Source organism: Ciconia boyciana, chromosome 2 (assembly GCF_034638445.1).
Source record: "Ciconia boyciana chromosome 2, ASM3463844v1, whole genome shotgun sequence".
Classification (NCBI taxonomy): Eukaryota; Metazoa; Chordata; class Aves; order Ciconiiformes; family Ciconiidae; genus Ciconia; species Ciconia boyciana.
Window position 1 is genome coordinate 119,031,869 of NC_132935.1, and position 21,221 is coordinate 119,053,089.

Genomic DNA, 21,221 nt, shown 5'->3' on the forward strand with positions numbered 1-21,221 from the left:
TGCGTATCTATTTAGTATCTGTGATAATGGAAACATAGGTCGTGGTCCCAGAGTAAATTCTTGTTAACTTTCTAGTGAAGTTAAGACATAGAAAAACTTAAGACAGGTTTTAAGGATTTCTTGAAGTATATACTAACTGTACTTTAAAAAAAAAAAAGGGGGAGTTTATCAAATAATCAAGTGAAGTCATACTATTAAGTTGTCCTTTTGACTGTGGTCTAAATATTATGATACTAACCAACCTATATTACTTAAATACTATGATTTAAAATTATAGCAGTCCTTGAATTCTGACAGTGTAATGTTTTTAATCTCCTCAGTATTAAACTCTGGGTGCATTAGTTTGACCTTTCAAAGAGAAAACTGTTTCACTAGTATAAAAATAGTCATTGGGTTTCCTGCAGATAAAGTACCTGTTAGCATTGGTGGCAGCTGGAAGAAAAATTTCATCACAAAAGAGAATTACAGTGCAACCTTCTGAAGTTTTAAACAATACGCTGATCTGTTGAATCAACATAGTTACATAGATATTGAGATTTCTGCCTAGACCTTCTCCTGTTGTCTCATTGCTGATTAATACAGGGCTATCACGGTGACCTCCATCAAGCCATCTTTGGTGCCTGTTCTGTCCTTGGTCTCTTTTGCTGTTCATGGTAGAAGAATTTAACCCAAGGTTTTTGTATTTAAATTGACAAGAAAACTTGATAAATACAATTCAGGCTGAGGGTGTTTATTTCTTTGGATATTTCCTTAGGAAAATGAGCTCATTGTATATCATTGCACCTGACAGCCATTTCAAAGTTTGCTTAATCTGTGAAATACACTTCTGTTTGTTCGTAGGAAGACCACCATTCTTCTCAGACAGCTTTTCTGAATTAATTGAAAAGATTTTATATGAAGATCCATTGCCACCTAGACCAGAGGGTAACATTCTGTTATTGTTCAGTGAATCAAATCAGAGTAATACTTACAAAGCTAAAGTTTTGTTTTATGGTATTTCTTCTGAGGCTGACTGCAGGAATTGGTTAGCTGTCCGCAGTGAATGCTAGCATTGCCTTCCTTTGATAAGAACTTTTTCCCTGTTAATGATGAATGCTTATTTACCTTTTGACAGACAGGCATATCATTTAGTGTTAAGAATTAAAAGTAAATCTACCTTCTGGGATGGAATTTTTGATCTCAGTCATTCTGGGCATCAGTGGTATTCATGGAGACACTTAAATATTAGTGGCTCTTTTCAGTCTATAGTAATGTAGTGAAAATGGTGACCTGTAGAATTAAAACTGTTGTTACTTGTTTCAATTCTAAGAGAGATTTTGTTTTCAAAGTGGATAAAGTGCATTTCATAGTTCTGAGCTCTCAGAAGTAGAGTCTTTCTTTAGTTAAGTAAGAATTTTAGAAACCTCTTTTGTATAATATGGTGCAACAATGGTCCTCTTAAAATTATCATGGTTGGGGGAAATTTAATTTCATTTAAGCAGATTTCAACTCCACTTTATTTCTGGCTAATAGTTATATGATAATTGGAGAGTGCTTTTTTTAATGCATAAACAATTTTAATTAGTTTGGAGACCGAACATTGGTAGTTTGTTTGGTTTGTTGGGGTTTTTTGTTTTGGGATTTTTAGGTGGTGTGGTTTGGTTTGGCTTTTTGTTGTTATTTTTTGGGTTGTTTTTGGTTTGTTTGTTTTGGGGTTTTTTTTTGAGGATCCTTTGAAATGCAAAGAGTGTATATTTAGGATTCTTCATACATTCAGATTTTTTCAGATGAAATTACTATTGAATAAAACCTTTTTAGCATGATCTGTAGATAATTATTTGATCTACATTGTGTGATTGTTGTTTTTGCTGCCCAGTACTTATCTTCTCAAGTGCTTCTATTTACAGGTTCTGCTTTTTGCAAACCTTCTGCCGAGTTCATTAATTTGCTTGATGGCTTGCTTCAAAAGGATCCTCAGAAAAGGTAAACTGTCTAATCCGTGACAGTCATTTACATCATCTTTTTTCACCTCTGGAACAAATAATTGCTGTGATACTGTATGTATAGTAATTTGTAGAGCACAAAGAATGCAAAAATCATTTAATCCCTCCTAAAATAACAAATTGTGCTTTTTCTTATATGAAGATATACGGAATTAATGTTTTGATTAGGTATATCTTTGTATTTTTGTAGCTGGTGCTAAATAGATAACTTTGTAACAGAAATGATGGGCAGTTTTAAAATTGGGTGGCTTTGCTTTTCCAGAGCAATCTATTTTACGAGGCTTTGATTTATAGCTAATATATGTTATTTAAAAATATAACTAAGATTATCAGTTATAGGGTAGGTCAGATAATTTAAATGTTGGGACTGGCTATGCAGTTTCCTTCATTGTTAGTCTCATACCTCTTGTGTTGCATGAAGTATCCATTCTGATTTGAGGCAAAAAGTTTGCCCTGTAAGAAAACTTATTTGTTGACCAAATAAAAGTGAACCAAAGGATTAATTGCTCTGTAGTGTCACTGAGTTCAAAACCTAGTCTGTTACATCTCTGTGGAGGTGTACTTTGCCGCTGCTTTTTCAGTTTGTTTGTTGCTTTTCAAAAGGCTGAATTGGACAGACCTACTGCAGCATCCATTCTGGAAAGGATCCCTTAGCCATTGTGGTGGTGATTCTGCAGACAGCCAGGGCACAAGCTCAAGGTACCTAATGTTCAAGGAAGACTTCTTGTGTAGTAAATCTAAGCGAACAAATATTTATATATTTTTATTATGGTTTTCTGTAAATTTTCCTGCTTTTGAATTCTGCTTAGGATTTTCATGTTGTTAACTAATTGATGAATGGAGTTTTACACCATTCAGTGAACAGTTTTGGATGCTTAGGAATTATCCGATTGGTGTATTACACTGTCTGTTTGCTTTTGACAGACTCCTTCTTCCTTCCTGGCTATAGAATGTGTTAAAATTTACTTCTGAACTAACTGCTCTCATTTTTATTTATTTGTTTATATAATAATGATGCACAGGAATTTGGGTTTTTTTGAAAGCTTTTGTAGAATCTTATAAATATGGATCAATTTAATATCTACTGAGATTTTTTTGTTTGTTTTTATGCATTAGGCTTAGAGCATCACAAAGCCTATCAGTACAGCATCTTAGATTTGTGGTTCAGCCTTATATCCCTGCAAATCCAGCTGACCCATATTCTTTGCTTATGACATAAAGCATTAATCTAAGGGTTTTTTTCTAAACTTGTAATACTCTGCACTGCTATATATGCAGAAAACCCCAAACAGTTTGTGAATAATAGGTTCTATGTATTAAAAAGTTAAGCTTCTTCAAAACTTCTGTTACCTTGCTGGTTTTTGTTTTAATTTTGAATTAGGATATTTTGTATTGATTTTGATGTTCTTTTGTTCTAAATATTTGAAACATACTTTAAGTTCCAATCTAGGGAACTTATGTGAACATAGTTTTCTTTTAGAATGCTGAAAGTTTTTGTTCTGTCTATTTAAAAATTCTCTCTTGTGTTAATACCTATTTCTGATACCAGTGCTGCAGTATTTTTGTTATTAACATTTATTCTAGTTTGAGATACAGCTCTTTGTCTTTTAACTTTATTACTGCTTTCACCACTAAGGCAGATAAGAAATCAAGATTTATACCACAAAGTAAGAATTTATTCAAGGATTTAACAAGACTTATGTCGGCCTCCACCACAGTGCTCACCTTTGAGGAATTCTCAGAGAATCAGAAGAACATTAATCTCCTACAAAATATTGGGCTATTTGAATTTATTCTTGAGGGTTTTCTAATGTCTCTGAAATATCTGCTGGGGTATGCACTAATTGACAAATATGACAAGCGTAGGACATGGGCTTGACATACAAAATTCACAGAATCACAGAATCGTATAGGTTGGAAAAGACCTTTAGGATCATCAAGTCCAACCGTAAACCTAACACTACCAAGACCACCACTATACCATGTCCCTAAGCACCTCGTCCAAACGTCTTTTAAATACTTCCAGGGGTGGTGCCTCAACCTCTTCCCTGGGCAGCCTGTTCCAATGCTTGATAACCCTTTCAGTGAAGTAAAATTTCCTAATATCCAGTCTGAACCTCCCCTGGTGCAACTTGAGGCCATTTCCTCTCGTCCTATCACTTGTTACGTGGGAGAAGAGACCAACCCCCACCGCTCTACAACCTCCTTTCAGGTAGTTGTAGAGAGCAATAAGGTCTCCCCTGAGCCTCCTTTTCTCCAGGCTAAACAACCCCAGTTCCCTCAGCTGCTCCTCATAAGACTTGTGCTCTAGACCCTTCACTAGCTTCGTTGCCCTTCTCTGGACACGCTCCAGCACCTCAATGTCTCTCTTGTAGTGAGGGGCCCAAAACTGAACACAGTATTCGAGGTGCAGCCTCACCAGTGCCAAGTACAGGGGGACAATCACTTCCCTAGTCCTGCTGACCACACTATTTTTGATACAAGCCAGGATGCTGTTGGCTGCCTTGGCCACCTGGGCACACTGCTGGCTCATATTCAGGAGGCTGTCAAACAACACCCCCAGGCACTTTTCCGCCAGGCAGCTTTCCAGCCACTCTTCCCCAAGCCTGTAGTGTTGCATGGGGTTGTTGTGACCCAAGTGCAGGACCTTGCACTTAGTCTTGTTGAACCTCATACAATTGCCCCCAGCCCATCAATCCAGCCTGTCCAGGTCCCTCTGCAGAGCCTTCCTACCCTCAAGCAGATTAACACTCCCACACAACTTGGTGTCGTCTGCAAACTTACTGAGGGTGCACTCGATCCCCTCGTCCAGATCATTGATAAAGATATTAAACAGAACTGGCCCCAACACAGAGCCCTGGGGGACACCACTTGTGACCAGCCACCAACTGGGTGGCTCCATTCACCACCACTCTTTAGGCCTGGCCATCCAGCCAGTTCTTTACCCAGCGAAGAGTACACCCATCCAAGCCATGAGCAGCCAGTTTCTCCAGGAAAATGCTGTGGGAAACCATGTCAAAGGCTTTACTGAAGTCTAGATAGACAACATCCACAGCCTTCCCCTCATCCATTAGGCGGGTCACCTTGTCATAGAAGGAGATCAGGTCGGTCAAGCAGGACCTGCCTTTCCTAAACCCGTGCTGGCTGGGCTTGATCCCTTGGTTATCCTAAAAGAAGCTCAGTACTTTTTCTTTTCCGACTGTGAGGCCCATATATATATTTTCTTCACAATGTGGGTTTGATTAATATTTGATATCCTGGAGACCCTTCAGGAAGGTTATATGACCCAGTTCTGTGTGAATAATAGAGGGGTATATTAAAAAACCCCAAACAACCAAAATCAATAAACTTGCAATTAAGTGTGACATGTAAATAATTTTTTAAAAATGCTAGTTTTTATTGATCTAAATCTAGGCTACAGACTTCTTTATTAGAAATGTGTTTGTTGTGACTTTTTCCTGTGTAGATTGAATGGTCTCTAAAGTTTTTAATATTTCTTTATAGCTCTGGTATTATGGCTTAATAATTAATAATTTAGCTTTTTGAGTTTCTTTCCTGCAAGTTCTACTGTGGGAGCTAGAGAATTTTTAATATTCTCCAAGTCATTTGCTGTAAACTTATTTTTCATCATTGCCATTACTAATATAAAAAGTATACAATAGTATGGTGATCTAGAGAATGACAGCTGAATTGTATGCTAATAATTGCAACAAATAATCTATATGACCCTTTTTTTTTTTTTTTAAATCTGTGTCATTAATATCTTTTATTAAACAGCAGTGAAGACACAGAGTCATCTGTGTCTTGGAGTGCCAAAGAGCCAGTGGATACTCATAAAAATCTAGATAACCTGTCATCCTCAAGAACAAATAATAAGCTACCAAGAAATTCTTTCAAAATAGGTAATACTATTCATTATGTTACTTTGAATTATTTTGTGTCCTGTGAATTTTGTCAATCTTACTGACATGCTTATTCCCTATGTTTTATTTATTTTTAACTTCTAAATGCAAGTTCATGTTCTCTTTTCAGTAGAAACTCAGACTGAATTGCGCCCAAAAAGTGCAGTTGGTGGTGAATCAAATGAATCAGTATTTCTTCTCAGGTATGGAAACCTAAAGAACAATTAGACAACCCTTGCAACCCTTTATGTGTTTGGGTCCCCTGCCCTGTCTCTTCAGCCATTTTATTGTTCTGTTTGTAACATTTTGTTAGTCTGTCTCCTTTTGAATTTTCTATCGCCAGTTTAATATTAAGACACCTTTGAAGAGTTGCTACAGCAGTGTATGCAGTTAAAGCAATGCTTTTATGGCTTTATTACACTGGTTTTTGGAAGTAGGCTTTTGATTTCTTAGCTCTCTGTCTAAACAGAAGACTTTCTTTAGAACTTTATTTCCTTCTTACTTCATATATATGAGTATATGCTTTGAATATGCTTACTTTAAATAGACAAGAATAACCATTCAGCTTATGATCCACTAATAAATTCTGCCTGCAGCTTTTCATCACAAGCTACTGGTAACAATCTACTAAGTACTACATAGGTATTAAATAAAAAATAGTGATTGGTTTAACAGTGATTTGTTTTAGTTGAGGCCTGATTCTGAAACTTTGTGCTAGCTTTCAAGCCAAGAAGATTACCTGGTAAAAGAGATTTTGTTCTTGCCTCATCAAGCAGAAATATTCCAGTTTAAATACTCTTTCAAGCTTCTTGCATAACCTGAAATAGTGCTATTGTGATGATAGTGTGTCTACTTTTCCAGTTATTTCAGTTGGTTTTAATGAAGTATTACTTCTTATCTCACTTACAACTACCATCACATCTAAAACCGTGCTATTTAAAATGGTATTTGCTGTTTGATTTAGGAATCTGCTGAGAAGGCTGCAATGGCATTACAGACATTTGGTATAACAACATGTAACCCAAATTATGTCAGGAATGAGAGTGGGAAAAAAATGTATTTTTAAGAACAACATATTTTATTTATGATAAGTACATTTATTTTAATACAAAATTTGAAACATAATACAGAGGGTTTTTTAAATTTATTCTTTTCTGAAATTCACTTTGAATGATTTAATTTCTCAAAGCAACATGTGTTACCTGCTAAAGTTTTAAAACATTAAAGTGGAAGGAAGCTGCTGACCTGGCACTTGGCATCAGAATTTACTCAGCTGCTGAAGTGGTTAATCAGCTTTAGGCAACAGTAGCTTCTTCTACATGTGCAAAGGGAATAGATCTTATTAATTTCAACTAGCTCAATTCAATGATCACTCGTCTTGTTTTAAACTGAGAAACCAGCTGAGAACTGGAAACGTAGGAAAGATTTTCTGTCTCTCCAACACATATGAAAGCAAATCAGGCTTGGAAAAAATATATTTAGCAAATCTACATGTTTTGAAGCATGTGGGAACCTAGAATAATTTGTTCAGCCTCCTATCTAGAAATCATACTTTTTTTGGTTTAGGAAATAAGACTGCTTAAACTTCCAAGCAGATCCTGATACATTTTTTTACCATAGGAATTAGGACATTTTATGTAGTTTTATCTAGCTAGTAGATAATATTTTGGCACCCCTTAATTGTGCCATTGTTTCTGTTGAAAATAGATAAAAGATGCCTTTTTAACAAAATCGGGATAAGAATGAGAACAACTATGGTAGTCATTTGATCATTGATTTTCATGAGTATCTTTTGTTTGGTGTTTGCATTTTTAATTTAGTTGCTTTTTTCTCATAAATAAAACTGATTTGCAGCTAAATGTGTATATTACTTTCTGCTAATCAAGAAAACACATTCATTTGAAGTTGTTGATTAAATTAGTTTCCTGTCCTGACAATTTTAATAATTCTAAAGTTGACTTTAAGAACTTTGATTTAAATTAGTGTGTACTACAAAAAATAAGTTCACTAGCAGCTTTATGAAAATTGCAAATTTGCAGTGTTCTGGTCTTTTCTTTCTTAATTTTCTAATTAGCAAACGAGATTTAAAAAAAAACAACTGAAAAGTAAACCCAGTTCACATTCATACATAAGAACTGGGCAGTTTTAAATTCCCATTAAGTAGCCAAGAGTTGGCAGTCAGAATAGAATAACACAAAAAATTGCAATATTTTGTCAAGTTAATTGTCTTTGTATGTTGTTTGTTATTAGGAATTAAAATAATCATGTTTTAGCATCCAGTTTGGAGAACTGACTGTGGGTGAGAAAATAATCAAATTATATTCATTTAACAACAACAACAAAAAACCCAAGCCAAACAAACAAAAAAATGGAAACAAACCCAAAAAACCCCCAAAACCACTTGGTCCTTTCCATTTCTAATTGACAAACAAATCCTAACCTTGTCAGGACATATTTAAAGACAGGAAGTTCATGTTTAGTTGGTGGAGCAGGCATAGCATCATTTGTGTTTGTCAACTTTGGAAGTTTACTGTATGGCATGAAAGTTTCAAAAGAACAACAAAAAATGTAGTTTGCAATGAAACTTAATCTGTACTCTTTGTTGGTTTTTTATTTTTTTCTTTCTTGTTTAAGTTCTCGTCCCACTCCTAGAACTAGCACTGCAGTAGAAGTAGGTGATGCTACTACTGCCCCAATCCAGAATTCTCCGCAAAGAGATTCATGCTTGAAAAAGGTGAGTATAAAAATAATATTAAGGGATGGTGGTATCTTTATATTTAGAATTTAATCTTGGAGTCTGTGGCAAAGTCACCTTTCATCTCCATCCTTCCATAGTTGTAACAGGAAAGCAGTTCCTATAGTGTGCAAATTTAAAAAAAATAAAAATTTGCAGAACTTCAGATGTAAGAGTTAAGCAAGATGCTTAGTCTCTTTTTTTTTTTTTTTTCCCCAGTGTATAAAAAGGATAATGCTATATTCTTTCTTCTCAGTCAACTTTTTTAAACTTAGCTTGCAAGTTTTTTGACCCGGTATTTTTTCTTCCAACATGTTTCTTTAGGGCCAACTAAAAATTATGCTATCTGCTACTACATAATAAAAAGTAATTTAGAATATGTTGTTTATATGGCCAAACTGTGTGGTATAATGTTGAAATGAAATATTTTGGGACCAAACATAAACTTTCTTTTTTTGTGCAAAACAGTTTTTTAAAAAACTTTGCTCTTGTTCTAGGCTAAAAATATGTGCTCAAGTCAGCAGGATATGGAGTCAACATTGAAAGAGCTCGTTTACACTGAATCTGATCTTATCATAACACCAATCATTGACAATCCAAAGGTACAGCAAAATAAAATATAAGATTCAGGAACTTGTGGGTGAGGCTATTTTTGCAGATAAATCTTTAGTCAGGGTCCTTTCCTGTATTTTATAATTCTCATTTTAAAGCAGTTCCACCCAGTCATCTGGCAAGCTCTAATGTAATTTTTTGGCAGTCTTTTATAATCCTATTGTGTTGCTAATTTGAAGAACTGAGTTATTTTGGGATTGAATACTAATATTAAATAGCACCTTACAAGAAACAGAAACTACTAAATGCTGTGTTCAGTGCTCTTGTAGATTTGTTTTCTGATAACTTGCTATGATATCTATTACTTAAATGAACACAAACCTGAGTGTGTTTTGTTATACTCAAAACAAGGCCATCTATGAAGTCTTCTAGATTAGGAGTTATACCTTTACAGAATAACTAAACTTTAGACATAATAATGTTTCTAATAAATATGAACTTATTTTCTCTGGAAAAGAAGACCTGAAGTTACAAGAAACGTCCATCCAATGTCTGTCATATGATTCTAATGTGATAACAGTTTGTGATGAGTCTCTTGAGCAGAGACTGACACTTGTTTGACAGCAAAGGGAAGACCAAAAAAGAATCAGAGCTCTGCACTGCAGTGACAATGTAATGTGCATGCATGGGCACATGTGTAGTATTGGTAAAAGGAGTGACAGGCAAGAGCCCTGTCGTGGTTTAGCCCCAGCCGGCAACTAAGCACCACGCAGCCACTCACTCACTCCCCCCCAGTGGGATGGGGGAGAGAATCGGAAGAGCAAAAGTAAGAAAACTTGAGGGTTGAGATAAAAACAGTTTAATAGGTAAAGCAAAAGCTGCGCACGCAAGCAAAGCAAGGAATTCCTTCACTACTTCCCATGGGCAGGCAGGTGTTCAGCCATCTCCAGGAAAGCAGGGCTCCATCATGCGTAGTGGTTACTTGGGAAGACAAACGCCATGACTCCTAATGTCCCCCCCTTCCTTCTTCTTCCCCAGCTTTATATACTGAGCATGACGTCATGTGGTATGGAATAGCCCTTTGGTCAGTTTGGATCAACTATCCTGGCTGTGTCCCCTCCCAGCTTCTCCTGCACCTGACAGAGCATGGGAAGCTGAAAAGTCCTTGACTGGTGCAGCAACAACTAAAACATCTCTGTATTATCAAGACTGTTCTCAGCACAAATCCAAAACATAGCCCCATACCAGCCACTATAAAGAAAATTAACTCTATCTCAGCTGAAACCAGGACAAGCCCCTTTAGTCTTCATTTTGTTTCTGTGCAAAAAAATGAAATCATTTTAGCAACTTTACTCAGCAAGTGGCAGATGCAGGGAATGCAATATTTTTCATTAGAAGTGAGCATCTAGCTCATTAAGAATGTCTTACAGCTTTCAGTGCTGTATTGCTTTAGTATAACAATTTTTTTGTTTGTTTTAATGGAATTCCTAACACTCTCAAAAATTAAAAATCATATACAGCTAGATAAAGTAACTACCCAACAATACTGTTTGGAGTGGGGGACATTGTTGCCAGAGGAGAATTTCAAAGGTAATGATTCATTTGAATGCCACCCCTGTAAATTCTCAGTTCTGGCTCAGGGCCCTGACACAAAGCCTTAGTCCTTCACTGCTTCTCTTCTTACAACAAGTATAAGAGATAAGATTAGGTGGAAGTGTACATACTAATGTGCACATGGAGACTAATCTCCTTACCATGCAATGTCAGACACTGAATTAATGCAAAATAGCCCACTAAATTGCAGGGACATGTAATCAGAGTCATTGCATACTTGGCTATCTTCAGACTAAAGGATGATACTGACACCTGGTAAAACTGAAGAGCTTGCAATTTAATCTCCTAGAAAGGGATTTACTAGATGCTGGCAGAATTTTAAAAGCTGATATGTCAGATTATATTGTAAAATTTCCCTGTGTTCCGCAGATCTGTGGAATTGAAGACTTTTTTTTTTAGAAAATAACTCCCTAGTTACACCTAGGCTTCATCTGTCAAAGTGTAAATTATGGTATACAGTTATCTTTTTTGTATGCTTTAGTTACTGAAAATCATACTCAAATGTTCAGTCACTGAGCAGTCATCCAATTTCATGATGTACCAGAAAATGATGTGTTGTGTGGAAAAAAACCCCCATACCTTATGAATGATTAGTTGGTGATAATATTACCTTTTACATTCTAGAATGATCTAGTGTGTATATATATATGTATTTACTGTATGGCAATGAATTGCTAAAACATTTCATGAGCTCTCAGCTTCATAGTTCCTTTCTGTAGCTTTTGAAACCCAAATGCAAGTATTTTTCTGCATACAAACAAGATAAAAATGTAAACTGAAAAAATACTATCATTTTGTATTCCCATTAAAAAAAAATAAATGAAAATACTAACAATTTAATTATATTAAAAACATTGAGTTATATCTCAAATATCTGCTTGGAAGAAATACATACCAGAAAACAATGGAAAATGCTTCATTAATGAGCAGTGGTTTGTATACCCATGCTGTACAATTTTTGCATCTTTGTGTTTTCATGTTCAACTACTTAGAGATTTCCAGAAATGTATAAAAACTAGTTGTAATGTGCGTGTTTATTTTTCCAGATAATGAAGCAAGTGCCAGTTAGATTTGACTTGAAAACTTTGCATATACCAACATATTCAGGTATGGATCTGCTGAAGTTGTTGAAACATAAGTTCTGCATATGATGGTGCAACTTGCTATCACAAGACCTATACCCTCCCTTTGTAGATGATGAGCTGTCACAGTTGGAGAACTCATAACTTTTCTGAAACTGAAGTTGCATATGTCATGTTTTTAGCTAGACCAATTTTGAGTAGACTTTTCAAGTGCTAACAGTTATATGCCCTTCCTTTCTCTTCTGCCTTCTTCAGTTAGAAGCCCATGCTCAAAAGCTTTTAAAATAAGACAGTCAACATTGTTTTAGTGTGGGAAAAACAGCATATTTTTTCCTGTGTTTTTTTTTTTGTAAACAACTGAGATATAACTGAAATATTCGACCAAATAGATTAAAATTTGACAAAGGTAGAGAAGCAAATGAAAAGAGGATCTTAAAATGTGCAGTGTTGATCAGCCGTAATACTAGGCAGCATTGCCAGTCCCACATTTAATCATGAAATGTTATGGGAACCATGTCCCAAAAGGTAGCGTGGAGTTGTTTGGGATTTGGTTTGTTGTTGTTGTTTTTAATGTCTAGGAAGGCTGCTGTTTTTTCTGAAAACAAAAGGTTGCTCATTGTCATGACTGTAATGTTTCTTCCCCTGGAAAATGTCCTCTAGTCTATTTAAGGAAGTATTATTACACTTTACTGTGCTTGAAGAGGGATGTCGGCCAGATACGTAGTCCTTCTAGAATTCTCATAGCACCTCTTTCTAGACATAAAAGTTCCTTTTTTCTTTCTGTAAAGCATGTTTTTTGGAGAGTTGATTTGTTGAAGAAATTTTATAGTTGGAAAGGAACACAATGTCCCACAGTCTCCCAATCAAGATTGTAGTAACAGAAAATATTTTTAATTTGGCTGACATCCTAGGCAAAAATGATCAGATTTAAGTGCCTAAGGGGATGGTAACTTATTTCATATTGCATTTAAGTAGCTAAATTATCACACTGATGTTCTGATATGTTTAACTATTGTTGTCTGTATTTATTTAATATGGGACAGTGTTTTTTGTGGTTGTAACACTGCCAGGGTTGTAGCGCTGTTCTGGACAACTTTCTGATTGTTTTTGAAGATACTGAATTTGATGCTGCTTGTCAATAATGATTAAAGACAGTATGGAAAAATTAAGATAAATACCTGAAATCCAAACCTCTTTTCACCTTTACTCATGTAAATTATAATTGCCTTCCTTAGTAGGTGTTGTTACTAAAGTGTAAAATTGGACTAAAAGACAGAAGACATGCTCTTAAATACTATGTACTGGAGCATATCAGGATGGCAGATAAGTTATTAATAAATAACTAACCAAAACTGAGGGAGTGTATGGCTTCTAGAGTGAAGTTATCCATTGAGACTGATAAGGAAGTCTTTGAAAATTCTGTGTTTATGTACTGTGGTCAGTGAATTGAACCACAGGATTTATGTTAATCATCCTAGTGACTTGACTTCTTTGTATTCCTCCTGAAGTCATCTATGTTCTGATACTGCTAAGGCTTAACTAGATGGATATCTACCTATATGAATAACTGTACATATTTTCAGTTTATTGATTCTGAGGAGATTTCACTGACTTTGATTAGTTTTTTGCCTCAAATTTACTCTAATGAAACTGCACTTTATTATTAAGAATTAGTAATGATTAGGAACAACTACTACCTTTCCTAAATATAATGCCAATAAAAGTTTACTTAAATGAAGTCCAAGGACTTAGCAGGGTTGCACTTTCAAAAACGTTTTGAGGCTTTTATTGCTACATTTTTATGCTTTGTTTCTCTTCTTACTTCTTTTTTGATTTCTGTAATCTTTAGACATGAATTATAACATGTTTGTTTATTTTAAGTACTAAAATTTTAATTAGATTCAAACTTTGGAACTTATTTATTCATGTTGATGTTACTTTCTAGTGTGTTAAAGCAACATCAAAGATCCATTATCTTTAACTACTTGTTTGCTTCTTATGGTTAGCTGAGAAGTTGTCATCTATGAAAGACGTGGACTGGAATGACTTCTTGCAACGAGTATGTTCAATGCTTGATTCCACCGAGAAGAATACAGGAGCAGCACGTTCTAAACTGAACTTACTGTACTACCTGTGTACTGTGGCTGTCAACAAGGAAGTTGCGAACAGGCTAATTAGCTCTCAGCTGGTAAATAATAAAGCTTTTAAGGAATCAACATGGTTTACATACTTGCCATTGTAGCAAAAATCAGCTGCTTTTGTAGTCCAAGAAATCATTGGTATACTGACAAAAATAATATGGCAAATCGAGTACAAAATAATGAAAAAAATTACTAACTTCCACATATTTTTTTTTTTAAAAGCTGAGGGGAAACTATTTTGTTCTTTTAGGTTTCAGATACATTTTCATATAGATTTGTTTTATTAGTAGAAAGGTTGGGGTAGAAACTAACCTTGATTGAGAGTGTGAAATAACATATGATGAAATGTTGGTCTTCGTAAATCATTAAGTGACAGAGTAGACTGAAAAAAGTTCATGTTTGAATTGTTTGAATCAATTTTATTTGGCCATATGTCTGTAAAGAATAGCAAGAAAAACTTTCTAAAGAACATACAGTAAAACTTTCATTAAACACTGCTTCAAAGACTGAGCATGTGCTCTGAAGAGTCTGTTTTAGTGTATACTTAAATGGTGGTTTCACCTTTCAAGAACCATTTTCTACCAAAAAAATTTACTAGTATCCTCTATAGTGGTTTAACATATTTCTCCGAGTATTGTATGTGTGGAAGAGTAATAGACTTATTTTTCCCATTATGTAAAAGCATCACAGAGGCTGTCCTGAGATGTGCACTTTTCAGTTTATTTAATAAAAAGTAAACTACCTTGTTCTCCTACATTTATACTAATACAACTAAGTCATATTCTGACATATGTCATCGTTGGATATAGAGATGAGGGCAAAATTGCACTGCCAGAAAAATTTAATGAAGAACATTGAGGTTGGAAGCAGTGGTAGGCCATAGAATTCTTGTGAAAACAGGAAACAGAATTGCTGGAAGGTATATTCCATTATCATTGGAGAATTTTTTTGGGGACAGTAATCCAATAACTGAATTGTCAATTAACAGAACATTTTAGAAATGAGTTAGTAACTATGCAGTTTGGTTCTTAAGTGGCTGATTATGTGTGTTAACGGTCCATTCATTATTCTAGTATTTGCCAACTACTTTTGTCCATTCTCACAAAATAAATTTCATTTATTAAGTACTTGTTGGGTAATACTCTATGATGATCTCTGTGTTTGTAGATGAAAGTATCAGAGTGTTTTTCCTCTGCATAGTGTTATTCATAACAAAAAAATTTTGTTTCTTTTCAACACACTGATACATATTCAGCAGTTTAGTTTAAGGCAAGAATATAGAAATAAATTGTATTTTTACTCTCAGCTTTTTTAAATCAACGTTTGGACAGTATCTACAGTATTTGTCTATGATAATACTTTTTGCAAATGTTATCCAAATACATTTTTATGAAATTACTGATATTTTGATTTTTTTGTTTATCATTGGGACATAGATCACTGAAAATCACTAATGTTTATTTATCTTCTTTAACCTATAGTTTCCTATATTGATACAGCAGCTGCGTGCAGCTGCCAACTGGGATATGTAAGTAACAATTATTTTAAATTAATTTTTAAAAATACAGAATTATCGCTGAATTTTATTAAAGATATTCTTTAACAGGGTATTTGAAGAGTGTTTTAGCCTGTCAGACTGCTGTACCAGACTAGCAGTATGATGGTGTATGTAACATTGAATTTTTTCAGCATTGAATTAATATATTACTATTTCATAGGACAAAAGATTATAGAAAATCTCTAAAATTTTATCTAGAAGTTATATAATTTAGTATATCAAATAGCGTTACTTAAAATCACTGAATAAACCAATCCATGCCATAATAGTAGTAAAATAACTATAATGGTAGCTTTTAAAATGCCTGTCAGAAATATTTCAATGTGATAGTGCCCTCTGCTGTTTGTTTCATAAATGTTGATTTTATTATTCCAGTTTTTTCTTTAATTAAACATTTAAAACTGATTTGCTGATACATATTTAATTTCTGTTTTGTCAGCTATACTGAAAAGTTTAAAATGATCTATAGGGGTTTTCTGTGTTATAAGAAAACTGAACATGAGCATGAGTGATTAGTAAGACTTTAACAAACTAAAGAATCTTCATTCTTCAGTGCTAAGGGAAATAAATGTCTTTATGCATGAATTTATTGCTAAATTGAGCTGAAATATTGAAATAATTTGATGATACAAAGAAAATAGCAATAAGAACAACATCTGAGCTGTAAATAGCACTTCAAATATACAGATCGCTAAGGGTAGGAAATAAAATATAAACAAGACATAATTGTTTTTGCGATATTTTTGAAATAGTTTTTCTGCACCTACAAAAAATTTATTTGATATGCAGACGTGCCAAAGTTGCTAGAGTGATTGGTTTACTGGCACTACACACATCTGAACTTGGAGAAAATGTACCTGTTTCTGAGGTAACTTTTTTTTTTGGGGGGGGGGGATAGTTTTGTTAAATGCTTTTACTATTTATGTCAAACTTTCACAGCTTTTTTTTAAAAACCCTGCTTTATTTTTTCCTCATATGTGTAAATGGGAATATAATTAATTCAATTAATTAAATGTATAAACTTCTGAGTTTACTCTATGTAGTTATGGTTCTGATCTTTACTAACCTGTGGCAGAACTACCCACCACTGACAAAACTCTAGCCTTTTTCTCTCCTTTTCAGTAAATTAAGTAGTCACCGTCATATTTCTTGTGCGTGTGTGTGTAACAAGAAGAAAGTGTTGACATATTTGGTTATCCTGAATTGTAATTAGTATAAAAATAGTACAAATTATTCTTAGAAATCCTTTTTTCCAAAAAGTAATTGAGATGGGACTAGTTTGAGATTCCCCACAGTTCTTGAAGAATGTATCTAATGAAGGGCAAGTCATTTTCTTTGGAGACGAAAAATTTTTTTAATCCTTTTTTCATTTTGTATGCTCAGTAGTTGACTTAAACATAAGACTGATTAGACAAATTGATCTTACTGTCCTTTTTTGCATGTGACACATGCACACAAATTGTGTAAAATTGACAATCTTCTGTTTAATACCAGTTTAAAGGGTGAATGTGATGTTATTTCTACTTCATGAGGTGAAGTCAGGCTTTGAATGTAATGGGTGTTTGAATGGGAGAAACAAGTGCTAAACACACGTAGCAAATATGCCTCCATACTGTGCAGATCTAGCATGTAGGAACATGTAGTTATTGGTTAATACCTGACTTTTTTGGCAATGCAGCTAAGGATTTTTTTTGTTGTTCTAGGTCCCTCTGGTTTCTTCTTAAAGAATATTAAGAATTATTATGATTATCTTGCTATGTTGCTTAACATTTCAATTCTGTAGTGAAAGCTGAACTCAAAACATTATTGTTATTACCTGGGGTTTTTTGCTTGTTTTATAAAGTTACAAAGTGGGGAAAGAGTCCTTGTGGTTGTCATTGAAGTGGTCGAAGTCTTTCAATATTGACAGTTGCGTGTCAATTGAATTCCAGGTCACAATTAAAATTCGCTTTTGTATGTGGCAGATTTTTCTGATATTTAACTTTTAAATGTTCCAGTGAAAATACCCAAAAGTAATTTTGAGATGTCTATATAACTTTCGGCTTTAGGTGTTTGTTTAGGTGTTTAGCACTAATATATTCAGCGATAGTTAGCTAGCTTCCCAGTTTTCATCGTAGAAAATATGTATCCTAGTCTGCTTTGTGTATGTAAAAGCAATAGATTGAAGTAGTTTTACATTGAGCTATAATACTGTTTTGTTAAAAATGTTTCCATTTTTTTGTTTTTTTCATATGAACATAAAAGTAATTCACAAATGGAATTTAACATTTTTAGAAATATGCATATACTTCAAAAAACCAAGTTACGTCTGAGACCAGTGACATTTAAACTGCAGGACTATAAAGGAGAATTAATTTTCATTATCACTTTCTGGCCCCATTCTTATGTGAATTAAAATTCATTTTTATATACGTTCATTGGGAATATAAGGATTTATTTTTTAAATTAACAGATCTGAGTTATAATACTGTTCAAAAGGCATCTACTGTGCTTGCTGTAATGACATTCATTCCAAGTTTTTTCTCCCGAAGTAATATATCTGAATTTTAAAAATATTTTGGAATGCTTGCACAAAATTAGAATGAGGAAAAAAATTTGAATCCTAATATTTTCATGTCTTCAAATTTATTTTTGCTTATGTAATCTAAAATCAGATAACTGTAGGCAGTACACAAAACTTAATAGTTCATTTATAGGAAAAGTAGGAAGGAGTAATTTAGGAGTTTCTGACCTACAGAGTCGTGTTCCCCTTTGCTCCCCCCCAAAGCAACTAGATGAACCTGTGAGTTTGTTGAACATTCTTGTGAACTGTCAGCTATTGTGTGTTGTATGACGCTTTAAAAAAAACCACAAAACAAACCTTTAAACCAGCACTATATACTGTATTAAAATATAATACTGTAACTTATCCTCTTATATGAGCCAGCTGATGCTCCAGCTGAAGTTTCTTGGTGGCTGCTGTGATTTAGGAAATGTCAAAACCAAGCTGTAGCTAGTCAGAACAACATAATCTAAAATGACTTTCTGTGATCCAGGTCTGACAGACTAAAGATATATGAGTGATCTATCTATTGATAGTTGTTTCTCTATTTTGTTTCCTCCTGCATTCCTAGTAACTTCTAATACTGTTTGCTTTTTTGACCCCTGTTAGACAGGAGTGATCTCTGTAGAAATTTCCTATAGCCCCAAAATTTTGTTCCCAAGTGTGAAAAGACAGTTCAGAGCTTGTGAAGATGCGATTCTGGAATTACTTTTGCCCCCTATGTGTACCATGTGATGTACACGAAGCTTTCTTTCCAGTTTTTATCACTCAGTCACAGTCCCTTTGCAGTTCTTTGTTGCCTCATTATGCACTCATCCAGTTATTTGTGATTTCTTTTGTGCTTTTAAGGTACCGCGGGACCCAACAGAGACTTGCACAGGACACCACTGCTGGCCCTTACATGTTAAAATCTGGCTCTTCATTTCTACCCCCTACTGTCTTTTACCCAGTTCTACATTTATTTAAGGATAGCTCCTCTATCTTTCAGGTTGAATCTGCACCATTAACCTTTTTGTTGTTGTTGTTTAAACAATTTGTTAAATAGTAGTAACATTAAGTCCTGAAGAAGCAGAAAAACTTTAGGAAAGAAAAGAAGCCTCATCGTCATTTTACAGGCTAAAGTAAACTTTCACATGTATGCCAAAAGCCTTTAATTTGGTTTATTGAAGAATTAATGGTTTTCCCTTTTTTAAATTATTTTTTTTAAAGTTCTCATTCAGGTTATCGGTGAACAGCAATTTGTTTCGAATGTAACCACCAGAGGTCACTAAAACGCAAAAATAAAATGCGAGTAAACGACTATTTCACAGACTAGACAAAGATGTAACTGTGGAACTGTGTACTGTCTTTATTCTGCTGATGTGTTCTAACGTGTAGGTTATATTAGAAAAAAATCATAATATATGAATACTTATACCCATGAATTCACTTGCAATTGATCTATTTCCAGTTAAATATATTTTAGAATACTGCATTTATTAGAAAAAAATGAGACTGATCTTAGAATACAATGGGGAAATTGAGCTCTTGTATATTTTTCTTCAAATCACGTTCTTATGTTGAAGACATTTTATGTGTAATTTCTTCTGTCTGGCAGTTGCAATAAAAGTTGTTGATAGGTCACTTTTTTTTCTGACTTACTAATGTATTTTTTTTTTCCATGGAATTGCCCTTTACAAGTCTGAAACATCATTTCCTCTTATTTATTTTTACTTATCATAGGAAGACACCTAAACATTAAAGTTTTATCTTTGTATTTAGGTTTTGAAACTGTTTCTTAAGGAACTAGATTCTATGAAGAAAAGATTCTTTCTTTCTCGGATTCTTGGAAAGAAAAATCTGCTTATTATTCATCTTACAGAAAGAAAAAATGTGCCCAGGTTAGGGAGGCTTGTTTCCATGTATGTCTAATTTGTCTTATTTATCAAAATAAGCTATTTTTCTTTCCTCTCTATGAATAGATTGGGCCTTCTGCCATCTAGGACACAGCTACTCTGACGTGAAGTTTCAGACTCAGTCTTTTATTTTAGTAAGAGATGATAGAGCAACTTCACAGAATGCCTCCATGCTGGGGAGCAGTGTCCTTCTCTGTCTGGTAGGAGACCAGCCTCCTTCACCTGTTGAGTTGCTCTCTGCCTGTCCTTGGAGGCAAAAATCTAGTCCTTTTCCTTACTTCTTTTAAATTAGCGTATTGGGAATATCAGTCTTACACTATGATCTAAGCAGCTGTGCCTGTTTTCACAGACCTGGGTCCACTGCTCTACTGAGTGTTTAAAGGGCTTGGAGAACCTGCTACAGCCTTCACACTGCAAGTTTCTTTGCAAAGCCTTTGGCTTATGGAATTCCATGGCCAAATTGAAAAACTAAATATCCCATGGAGAATGACAGCATATTAGAATATCTCTGTAATACTGAGCTTAGGATGCGATTCCTTTGTCAAAGCAAAGGAATATCCTGACTTCTGTTTTCATCCAAATTGAAACTCCATGTAATTTGAGCCTTTTTATATTTCTGATTTTTTTGAAGTACAATTTGGTGGTTGTTTTCTGCAGTTGCAAAGCAGCTGCATGGTTACAGGTGCAGTTTTATGGCCTGTAAACTCATGTGTAGACTTTAGCTAGTCTGATTGTATCTACTTTGGTGTAGGGCTACAGTTTGTTGTCATTCACATTCTTACAGAATGCCACTTTTAAGTCATGTTCCTAGCTTATCTCTCTAACTCCTCTTTCTAGGTCTATCCACATCTGCCCAGATTGTAAGGAGATTAAGATAAAAATTATTTCATTTGGCCATTTATTCCCAACCTATTTAGTTTTAACACTGTTTTTATTGTAAAATAATTTTTTGAGTCTGCTCATAAATTATAATAATTTTAGTGTATCTTTGTTTCCTCCAAGGGCACTTTCCTTGTTGTGCCCTGATATGTCTTATGTGGAAAAAAAAAAAAGAAAACCAAACACAAAAAACCCCACTCCAACTGAAAAAAAAATAAATCTGTAGGCAGGAGATGGAAGCTGTAGCAGAGTGTGTGCATGAATACTTACACGTGTGCACATACAGAGGTGTCTATTGTTTTGTAAAATGATTATTTTAAAACCTTAAAATTATTTTTCT

The 21,221-nt window shown here is 34.4% G+C and overlaps 1 protein-coding gene across 8 annotated transcripts in view; it reads left to right on the forward strand.

The window, feature by feature from the left end:
- ULK4 (unc-51 like kinase 4) overlaps nt 1-21,221 on the forward strand; it is a 256,096-nt gene that overhangs the window by 13,252 nt on the left and 221,623 nt on the right. For 6 of the 8 annotated variants that reach the window (XM_072853762.1, XM_072853760.1, XM_072853764.1 and 3 more), the window contains exons 8-18: nt 841-924; nt 1,887-1,962; nt 2,586-2,681; nt 5,760-5,884; nt 6,015-6,087; nt 8,519-8,618; nt 9,116-9,220; nt 11,831-11,891; nt 13,873-14,054; nt 15,489-15,535; nt 16,355-16,433. In XM_072853762.1, coding sequence (XP_072709863.1) covers nt 841-924; nt 1,887-1,962; nt 2,586-2,681; nt 5,760-5,884; nt 6,015-6,087; nt 8,519-8,618; nt 9,116-9,220; nt 11,831-11,891; nt 13,873-14,054; nt 15,489-15,535; nt 16,355-16,433 — 1,028 coding nt within the window. The remainder of the gene's footprint in view (nt 1-840; nt 925-1,886; nt 1,963-2,585; nt 2,682-5,759; nt 5,885-6,014; nt 6,088-8,518; nt 8,619-9,115; nt 9,221-11,830; nt 11,892-13,872; nt 14,055-15,488; nt 15,536-16,354; nt 16,434-21,221) is intronic. The other 2 variants (XM_072853763.1, XM_072853765.1) reach the window with 1 other exon arrangement.